The following is a 10,523-nucleotide window of genomic DNA, read 5'->3' as shown; positions in this document are numbered from 1 at the left end:
ATGGCAAAGGAAGATGAGGATGAGAAGAAAGCCAAGAAAGGGAAGAAGGGGAAGAAGGCGCCGGAGCCGGAGAAGCCCAAGCGGAGCCTGAAGGGGACGTCGCGGCTGTTCATGGGATTCCGAGACCGCACGCCCAAGATCTCCAAGAAGGGCCAGTTCCGGAGCGCCTCAGCCTTCTTCTGGGGCCTCCATACAGGTCCCCAGAAGACCAGACGCAAGAAGAAGGCGCGCACCGTGCTCAAATCCACTTCGAAGCTCATGACGCAGATGCGCGTGGGCAAGAAGAAGCGCGCCATGAAGGGCAAGAAGCCCTCTTTCATGGTGATCCGCTTCCCCGGACGGCGGGGCTACGGCCGCCTGCGCCCGCGTGCCCAGTCGCTCAGCAAGGCATCCACGGCCATCAACTGGCTCACTAAGAAGTTCCTCATCAAGAAGGCCGAGGAGTCGGGCAGCACTCAGGCCACGCTAGACGCCTGGCTGGACCGCTCGGGCTCCCGCGTGGGCTCTCGCAAGCTGCCCTTCCCGTCGGGCGCTGAGATCTTGCGGCCGGGGGGCCGCCTGCGCCGGTTCCCGCGCGCCCACAGTATCTACGCGTCAGGCGAGCCCGTGGGCTTCCTGCCCTTTGAGGACGAGGCCCCGTTCCGGCACTCGGGCTCCCGCAGGTCGCTGTACGGGCTTGAGGGCTTCCAGGACCTGGGCGAATACTACGACTACCACCGCGAGGGCGATGACTACTACGACCAGCAATCGCTGTACCGGTACGAGGAGGAGCAGGAGCCCCTCCAGGGCGCCTACGGCCCCCACGGCCCAGCCTGGCCGCCCTACGACTACGCGCACCAGTACGTGCCTGAGGACCCCTACGACTACTACGGCCCCGACTACTATGGCGGCTCCTTCTACCCCGACTACACCTTCGGCTACGGCTACGACGACTACGAGCCCCCCTACGCGCCCCCGTCGGCGTTCGCGTCTCCCTACGGCTACTACGACGCCTACGCGGGCGAGGTGCACCCGCACAGCTACTACCCGGAGATCTACGCCCCGCCCGAGGCGCTCTACCCGCCGTACCCACCCTACGACCTGGCCTACGAACTCCCGTATGCTGCGCCCCACCTGGATCTCTACGGGGTGCCCCATCTGGATCCCTACGCGCAGCCCTACGGTGCCCCCTTGGCGGAAGGCACCTACGGTGGGGCCCAGGCAGTCTACCCTCCCGAAGGGCCCTATCTTCCGCCCCAGCAGTCGGCCTTCGCATACCCGTGGGTGCCTCCGCCCATTCTGTCACCCCATAACCCATACGCCCACCCGATGGATGACATAGCAGAGCTGGAGGAGCCCGAGGAGGCGGGCAGCGAACAGCCGGGCACCTCCTTCCGCCTGCCCAGTGCCGCTTTCTTCGAGCAGCAGGGCATGGACAAGCCTGCCAGGTCCAAGCTGTCCCTCATCCGCAGGTTCCGCCTCTTCCCGCGACCCCAAGTGAAGCTGTTCGGGAAGGAGAAGTTGGAGGTGCCCCTGCCGCCCTCCCTGGACATCCCTCTGCCCCTGGGGGATGCAGATGAAGACGAGGAAGAGGACGAAATGCCGCCGCTGCCCCCGGTGCCCTACGGCCACCCCTTCTGGGGCTTCCTCACATCACGCCAGCGCCACCTCCAGCGCGCCCTCTCGGCCTTCGGCGGCCCCCGGGGCCTGGGCTTCAGCCCGGACTTCGGCCGCCCCGCACTACGCCCCGCCACCTCGCTGGCGCGGTTCCTCAAAAACACCCTGTCGGAAAAGGAGCCCATCCCGCGGCTCAGGGGCAGCCAGAAGGCCCGGGCGCGAGGCCCGGCGGTCAGGGAGGCGGCTTACAAGCGCTTCGGCTACAAGCTGGCGGGCATGGACTCCGAGCGGCCCAGCACGCCCATCGTGCTGCGTAGGGCGCAAGCACGCGCGCGCAACAACAACAACTCCCACCGCCCTGCGACCCCGCCGCGCACCCCACGTCTGGACCCCAGCCCCGTCCCTGGCCCAGCGCCCTCCCCAACCCTCGCCCCGCCCCTCGGCCTGGCCCCAGGCCTGCCGCCGCCAGTCTCGCCCTATAGCTCCCTCCGCTTGCACCCGCCACCCTGGGCCGCCCCGGCTCATGTGCCCCTCGCACCCCAGGCCAGCTGGCGGGCCTTGGCAGAGCCCCCACCCCTGATCCCCGAGGGGCTCCCCGACCCGCTGGCTTTCCACGGACTGCGGCCATCTTTCAGGGGCTCGCGCCGCCGGGGGGCTGCCTTCGGCTTCCCTGGACCCTCGCCCCGACCCTCACTGAGGAGCCGGCCCGGTTTGGGCTACTGCTCGCCCCTGGGACCCCTGTCCCCCCAGCCCTCCATCCGCGCCATCCCCTTCCGGCCGCCCTTCTCGCCACCACCCCACCGTCCCCACTCGCTGCGGGAGCCCGCGTCCCCATGCCGAGCCTCACCACGCCCCGGCGCACTCCGTTCACCTTTGCTGGGCCCCCCACGGCCGCCCTCACCGCCCCCTCTGCTGGGTCCCCGCCCGCGGCACCGCTCGCTCAACCTGCCCTCGAGACTCCCACGCACGTGGCGCCGCCTCAGTGAGCCGCCCACCAGGGCCGTAAAGCCCCGGCCCCGCCAGCCCTTCCTGCTGCCGCAGGGGTGGCAGGCGGCTGCTGCTGCCCCTGAGCGCCCAGAGAGCCAGGACGAGCCCGAGGACTCGGAGACACCCTGGACGGTGCCCCCCCTGGCCCCGAGCTGGGACGTGGACATGCCTGCCACCCAGCGCCCATCCTCACCCTGGCCCGGAGGCCCTGGCAGCCTACGTGGCTTCTCCAGGCCACCCCCTGTGCCCTCCAGCTCCTTCCTCCAGCATGGGGGTCCAGTGCCCTCCCCTGCTGTCCAGGCTGAAGACCCAGCCTCTGACTCAACCCGCATTATCCTGGAGACATACCAGGATCCAGGACCCGGACAGCTGACCGAATCAGCCAGCCCCAGCCCCAAGAAGCCTAAAGAAGAGGCCTGCCCAGGGGATGCCGAGACACCAACAGAGCCTGAGCCCCCAGCCCCAACACCCTCCAGGGATGCCCCCTCGGATCGGAAAGCACTGAGGCTCAGTCTCTCCAACCCACTGGCTGCTTCTGACCAGATGAGAGCCACATGGCCACCATGGCGCCGGTGGGGTACACTGCCCAGTGCCCCAGCCCCCTTGGCGCCCTCGAGGGCCCCAGAACCCCTGCCCAAGGCAGGTGAATGGCTCCAGGCAAGTCCTGGGCGTTTTGCTGTGGTCATGCCTCATATACAGAAGCTGAGCTCCTTCCAGCGAGCTGGTCCTGCCCCCCTAGAGCCCCCTGTCCAACTGACCCAGGAGCCAGAGCCCATCCCCAGGCCAAGATCCTGGAGTCTGCTCTGGTCCCGCCTCTGGCTGCCTGTGGAGGCCCACCAACCCCAGCTGCAAGTACCCACCCGCCCCCTGTCCTGTCGCCTGGGCCCTGGAGCTGCTGGCCTGCCCCATGGGGGCCCCTCGGAAGAGGTTGTCTCCAAAGGCTGGTGGAGCAAGGTATGGGGGCACAGGTCAGAGGGAGGGCTTGGGGTTCCTTCCTGGGAAACAGGGCAGGAGACATTCTCAGGACCTTGGAGAGCGGCTGCCTGCTTGGGCCTCGGTCTTCCCATCTGTATCTTGGGAAGAACAGCTTCTTGGAGCTTCTAGAGGATTGAATGAGGGGCTGGATGCCCAGCACAGGCAAGCAGAGGACAGGGACGCCAGAAACTCCTTGCAGGTCACGTGGAGGAAGGGATCTTGTCCATCCTGGGCTTCAAGCAGCCCTGTCCCCATGCGACCTGGACGGCACATCCACCCCCAGCTCCCTGCAGAGATCTTGGCTGAGCACAAAACTGCAGACCCTGCCTACCACCCTGTCCCACCCCCATTCACATGCATGCTGCTCTTCTTGCCAAACTGGGGTCTTTGCTTTCTTGGGGGCACCTGCTTAAGGGCAGTCTCCTGGACTGCAGGGCACGGAACTATCTGAATGTGAGGGCTTAGGACCGAGGCTTTCAGCCACTTTACTGCACAGGGCAGGCAGGTGCCAAGACCCAGGGGTCACATAGTGTTTCACGCTGAGCCAGGAGTCTGTCTGGGCTCCTGTAGGGTGTGGGGCAGGCAGTCTGTCTGAGGGGTGCCAAGTCCGTGCTTGGCTGCCATGCTTGAGGCGGAACGCGAGCTCCGTGCTGGCAGCCTTCAGTGGAGGGGAGTGGTCACTGGAGCCTCCCCCGGGAACGCCTGCGGTGGGCGGGGCATGCAGTGGCCGCATGTGTTTCTCAGCCTCCACAGACGGGGCCTGGTGGAGTGGGCGGCCAGTGGCCCAGCCATGGCGACTGGGGCGGCCTGGCTGCTGGGGGGGCCTTGGCCCCGACGGCGGGTGCCCCGTGCCGTGTGGGCCGCAGCATTGCGGGAGCGGGGCACGAGGCGCCCAGCGGTGAGGGGCAAGGATGCCTGGGCCCTCCTCACCCTGGAATATGTGAGTGGCTGTCACACCTGGGCAGGTGGGTGGGCGGGAGGCCAGGGCCTCTGGGGTGATATCTGCTATGCCCTACTTAGCATGAGGGCCGCCTCCCGGTGTCCCCTTTCCTCGCCTCTCAGGTGGAGGGGTGTGGGCTGGATTCAAGAGGCAGGAAAGGCGGGTGCCCAGGTGTGCTCTCAGTTACGTGGGTCACATGTAGGCCTGGGACAAGTGCTTGGGCACAGCACAGCCAAACATGGAGAGCGCGTGAGTGCATGTGCCATGGCCCAGGCAGACATGGCATCCTCAGGCTCAGTGTGCACGCTGGATGTGAACAGAGGGGGCCCTGCCACCAGGGGGGGCATTGGGACTTTTGCTTTGAGACCCCCAGATGTGGAACACGGGACACAGGAGAAACCGTCAAATGGAGGTTGAGAGTGTATGCTGCACATGTGCCCCCATCCATGGACCACAGGCCGACGTGCATGTCCACAGGCACCCTACAAGACTGCGGGGGCTAGGGGAGAGCCTGAGTGGCAGGCAGTACTGAGCCTGGGTCTGTGTGTGTGGATCTGTTTGCTCAGCTCTGGGCAGGGGTTGCTGTGTCAAATGGGAAAGTCCTGGTCCTTCGAAGGGCCCCAGGCAGCAGACATAGATGTTTATCTAGTCATCACATAAGCCAACTTGGGCATCACCCTGGAGGAGAGGGTCAGCCCTAGGAGCATGTGAGGCAGGAGGCTTTTCTCCTACAGGCATGTGCTCACCTCCTGGGCAGGACCCTTGGGAACATGTGGGAGCACTGAGGCCGGACGTGGGTCCCTGGACTAAGGGTTGCGTTCCAAGGCGGGGGCCCCACAGGACCCACCCAACCTGGCCTCAGAGTTTCCTCTCCTGAAACGCAAGTGGGTCCTGGTTGTGTCCAGGCCATGGGGGCTGGGGGAGCACACACGGCTGACCGCTGGTGTGTCCTCCAGATGCACTCCATCCGCAACCTGCCGTCCACGCAGCTCCGCGAGCAGCAGCAGGAGGATGGCGTGGAGGACATGACGCAGCTCGAGTGAGTGCTCACCGTGGTCACCATGCTCCCAACCAGAGCACTGCTTCTTGCCCAGGGACCCCTCACCTCCTGGAACATTTCCTCCTCCGCAAGTGAGGGTCAGGCAGTATCACAAAAGCCCGCTAATTTGGAGGGGCTGTGTTCAGACCCCAGTCCTGGCCTTTACTGGCTGGGCCCAGGCGATTGATTACTCAGCCTCTCTGCCATGGTTTCTCATCCGCAGGATGTGGGTAGGCTGTTGTGGGGTGCCGACACAGCAGAAGTGCCCCAGATGTGAGGGCTGTGCTGGTCAATATCATTATCCAACCCTGGGGACAGCCCTTATGTCTGCTACCTGAGAGCATCCCAACCTCAGAGATAGGACAGTGATTCTCATGCCCACTGGACAGATGGAAAAACTGAGGGACAGAGAGGTTAAGTAACTTGCCCAAGGCATCACAGTTGGTATCAGAGATGGGACTTGAACTCTAACCTCTCTGACAAAGGCCCTGCCCTGAGGGGAAGGTGGGCCCTGACTGCCCCTCTCCATGCCTTCACAGAGACCTCCAGGAGACCACCGTGCTGGCCAACCTCAAGACCAGATTTGAACGGAACCTCATCTATGTAAGGCCTGGGGCCGGCCCCTCCCTGGGCTGGGATCTGAGGGCTGTGGCTCCCCTGCCTCCTGGGGCTTCAGTGGATGGCATGGATTTCTCCTGCCCACCCCAGACCAGAGTTTCTACTATTCAGGAATAGCATGCAAGAGCTGGGAGCAGTAGCATCTAAAGTCCTAGAATACAGAGTCTGAAAATAGTGGGTGCCAGGAGCAGAGACCTGGAGACAGGGAACCCAGAAGTGTGTGACCCCCCGCCACCAGCGGTCCAGTGGATTAAAGCTTCCAGAGTCCCAGGTCCCAGGAGAGGCAGTCAGGGGGCATCCGCAACTGTGGATGAACGAAGCAGGCAGCAGCCGTCATGGCCATCCTTGCAGCATCATGGCTGTGGGGCTTTGCTTGCTCCAGCCTTCTCTGGCCTCAGCCTGGTCAGTGCCCGACACTCCGCCACCAGAGCAGATGACCCATCAGACTGTCAGGGGCCCAAGGTGTAGGCACCAGGGCCAGGCAGCCAGGCATCTGTCCCAACGAAACAGAGATCCCGACTCCAGAAGTAGGGGAGGGAGGGATGCGGACAGGTGCTGAGGCCGCTGTCTGCCCAGCAGACGTACATTGGCAGCATCCTGGTGTCAGTGAACCCGTATCGGATGTTTGGAATTTACGGGCCGGAGCAGGTGCAGCAGTACAGCGGGAGGGCTCTGGCCGAGAACCCCCCGTGAGTGTCTCTGGGGCTGGGAGAGGGGATAGCCCGGGGTCTCCTGGGGCCTTGTCTGAGCTGGGGGTCGAGGCAGGTGGTGGTGGGTGGCCCAACAGCCTCTCCCCAAGCCTGGCCATAGCCCCCTCTGGGCTGCAGGCTACTGTTCTGCAGAACTGCAGGCTCAGTTCTGGACTGGAGCCTTGCGGGAACATTCCCGTAGGGGTGGGCGTGGAACAGGACTGGCCACTCGACTGGGCAGAGGTGCCCCCTGCCCACCCACTAGCAGGTTTGGGAGCACGGGGCAAGGCCTGCACAGGAACCCTGTGGGGCCTGTCTCTCCAGCCACCTCTTCGCAATCGCAAATCTTGCCTTCGCCAAAATGCTTGATGCCAAACAGAACCAATGCATTATTATCAGGTGAGCAGGGCTGGGGCTGAGGACCGGCCTCCTACCTGTGTCCTCCTGTGTCACGACGGGGTCAGGGGAGCCCAGGGGGGGTCTGTGGGCGGGTGGCAGCTCACTCTGCCTCTTTGCTCGGGCAGCGGAGAGAGCGGCTCGGGAAAAACCGAGGCCACGAAGCTGATTCTGCGCTACCTGGCAGCCATGAGTCAGAAGCGGGGCGTCACACGGCAGGTGCGTCCATCTCTCAGTTGCGTGGTCTCTCCATCTTCCCCAGTCCAGCACTCAGGGATGCACAGGGAGGGCTCGTAGGACTGGGGGCTCTTTCTGCCTGCCTTCCCTGGGAGTTCCTTCCTGCTTATGTCCCCCTGCTTGAGCTCTACATTCCAGCTTCCTGGAGAGGCCCAAATAGAGGCTGCGTGGGCCAGGGGCACCATCCACACCTCCCGCCTGGCCTCAGCTTCATGGTTGTGAAGGAGGCAGGACTGGCCCGAATGTGGGGGTTGCAGGCAGGAGGTGCTGGGACACTGAGAAGGCCTGGCTAGGGTCTGCAGGATGGGAGGTCTGCTCAAAGCTAAGTTTCCTGAACTGAGAATATTAGAACTTCAGTAAAGGCTTCCCAAGGACCTACTCTGTGCCAGGCCCAGGCTAGGCTCTGGGAGCAGTCCACAGCACCTGTTAAGCCTGCTCCTGCAGTCGGGCTGTCTGGGTCCCTTCTGGGTATGGCTGGGGCTATGGTCTTAAACAACGTCTCTTGTCTTGCCCATTCCTGCCACGCTTGGCCATCATCCTCATCTGTCTCCCATTGGCCAGCATGATGGTGCTGCAGCACCATGGCCCAGGGGCCAGCACGTCTCAGGGCTCCTCCTGTTGGACTGGTTTTGGCCATGAGTCCTTGTGGAACCCAGTTGTGCCTTGATCAACCGTCTGGGCCACAGGCTCCATGTCTGGGCTGAGATGTGACAAGGGTCCCTGGGGTAGGATCTTAGGAGGGCGCTGAATGCTGCCTAGCCAAAACACAACACCACCTCACCTGCAGGCCAGGCTGGATGGCCCCCGGGCCCTGATGGTCCTGCCCTGGGCTGCGTGCCTGCCTCATGCCAGGCACCAGGGGGAGAACTCACCCCAGATGCCCTCAAGGGGCACCCAGACTAAGGGATAGTAGCCCAGGTGGACCCTGACTCCTGGAGCACCCCCAGGCTGGCCCCCAGGCCTCTCTGGGCCTCAGTCCACTCCTCTGTGTAGTGGGCAATATTTCTGGGACCAAGCTAGACTGTGAGTGCAGGGAACTGGCCCGGCCGCCAGGGTAACAGGTGTCACTTCTGTGTACCCCGGGCCCTCCTGCTTCACCTGAGAGTTCATCCCAAGGAAACAGTGCAGCCAGAGAAAACGCTGCCTACACCACCGAGCTCGGGCTGTGGGTCCTCGCTCTTCTGACCCTGGAGTACTGGGCACGCAGCCACAACTCTTGCAGCCTCAGCTCCCTGATTTGTAAATGGCTGATACTGGCATCTACCTCATAGGATCATTAACGATGCTGTAATTGGGACGAAGGGTCTGGCATGCAGTAGCTGCTTACTAAGTGGGCACTGTAATTCACTATGCCCTGGTAGCTCTGCTCTTTAACCCCTATTTCATCCGTTCAGCAGATTCTTTTTTTTTTTGGCTGCAGTGTGTGGCACACGGGAATCTTAGTTCCCCAACCAGAGATTGAACCCATGCCCCTTTCAGTGGAAGCGTAGAATCCTAACCACTGGACCTCCAGGGAAGCCCCCTTGAAGATGTTTGTAGAGGGCCTCCTAAGTGCCAGGTCTTGTGTGGACCCTGGGCACCAGGCACGTGCAAACAGATTTCTGCCTGTGGGGCTGATGTTCCAGCAGGAGACAGGGGCCCAGTGAAGGGCTGAGGGCTGCAGGGGAACAGAACTCTAATGTCCAGAGGCTGGTGCGGACACAGTGAGGGGGACTGTAGTGTTGGGCAGATCAAGGGAGGGGACAGGAGACGAGGCAGGGCTGTGCCAGGCCTTCCAGCCCAAGGGGTGGGTGGGAGCTCTGGGGGGCGGGGGCAAGACCTCACTCAGGTTGCAGAGGACCCCAGTTGGGAGCTAGGCAGGGCAGGAAGGAGGCCCTTCCAGGATGCTGGGGCACAGGGACATCCTCAGAGCCCCCAGCCTGGAACCACACCTTGGTCCCTGAGCCCAGACACCTGGGTCTCCGAGGCTCAGGGGTCTGCTCTCACCTGGCGACTCTCCTGCCCGCCAAGGACTTGGAGGGCTTGGCCAGTCCTTCTGTGATTCGAGGCCCCCCGCATCCTGGGGGAGCTGGTCAGCCCTGTAGGTGACCCACTTCTGTTCTTGCCCCTCTCCTCCTCCTCCGTTCTGGTGGCTCCTGAAGATCAAGGTACTGGGTGTGTGCACACGCATGTGTGGTGCAGTGCGGCAGCAGGAGGCAGGGCGGGGGGGCCTGGGCGACTCGGGGGTCTGCAGGGAACCCGCTGCCCTCACAAAGGGGAACCTGGGCTGGGCCCGCGTGCTCCCCACAATGCCCACCTTGTCCTCTGGCGCTCAGATCCTGGAGGCCACACCCCTCCTGGAGTCCTTTGGTAATGCCAAAACCGTCAGGAACGACAACTCCAGCCGCTTCGGGAAGTTTGTGGAGATCTTTCTGGAAGGGTGAGTGGGCTGGTGAAGGAACCCGCAGGGTCTGTGTGCACTGTGCCGGGCACAGCCCTGACCCCTAACTGTGCCCACCCACCCAGGGGCGTGATCTCTGGTGCCATAACCTCCCAGTACCTGCTTGAGAAATCCAGGATCGTGTTTCAGGTGGGCTGGCTCTCCTGGCCTTGTGTGTCCAGGTGGGGGGCATGCAGACCCTCGGAGCTTGGCACCTGGCTGAGCAGTGTGTGTATGTGTGTGTGTGTGTGTCTGTGTGTGTGTGAGCCTGTGGCCCATCTCCTTGTGTGTGTGTGTGTGTACATGTGTAGGTGTCTGTGTGTGTCTATGTGTGTATGTATGTGCATGTATGTGTCTGTGTGTATGTATGCATTTGTGCATGTTTGTATATGTGTGCGTGTATGTATGTGTATGCATGCGTGTATCTGTGTGTATCTCTGTCTGTGTATATCTCCATGTGTATCTGTGTATGTGTGTGTATGTATCTGTATGTATGTTGTGTGTGTGTGTGTGAGCCTGTGGCCCATCTTCTAGTCATGGAAGCACACCAGGCACCATCCTGCCTTAGGGCCTTTGCACAACTGTTCTTTGTAATTGGAGCACTCGCCCCCAGATACCTGCCAGGCC

General features: G+C 62.9%; 1 protein-coding gene across 1 annotated transcript in view; it reads left to right on the top strand.

Moving 5' to 3' along the window:
- Window positions 1-10,523, top strand: part of MYO15A (myosin XVA) — a 46,374-nt gene continuing 35,851 nt past the window's right edge. The window contains exons 1-9 of the mRNA XM_055396663.2: window positions 1-3,537; window positions 5,455-5,537; window positions 6,077-6,140; window positions 6,735-6,844; window positions 7,169-7,243; window positions 7,369-7,459; window positions 9,619-9,624; window positions 9,793-9,896; window positions 9,983-10,046. Of these exons, the coding sequence (XP_055252638.2) occupies window positions 1-3,537; window positions 5,455-5,537; window positions 6,077-6,140; window positions 6,735-6,844; window positions 7,169-7,243; window positions 7,369-7,459; window positions 9,619-9,624; window positions 9,793-9,896; window positions 9,983-10,046 (4,134 nt within the window). The remainder of the gene's footprint in view (window positions 3,538-5,454; window positions 5,538-6,076; window positions 6,141-6,734; window positions 6,845-7,168; window positions 7,244-7,368; window positions 7,460-9,618; window positions 9,625-9,792; window positions 9,897-9,982; window positions 10,047-10,523) is intronic.

The sequence above is a fragment of the Moschus berezovskii genome, chromosome 20, assembly GCF_049115385.1.
Source record: "Moschus berezovskii isolate FMDL1 chromosome 20, NW_MosBer_1.0, whole genome shotgun sequence".
Taxonomy (NCBI): Eukaryota; Metazoa; Chordata; class Mammalia; order Artiodactyla; family Moschidae; genus Moschus; species Moschus berezovskii.
This window is presented reverse-complemented; position numbering and strand designations above follow the sequence as displayed.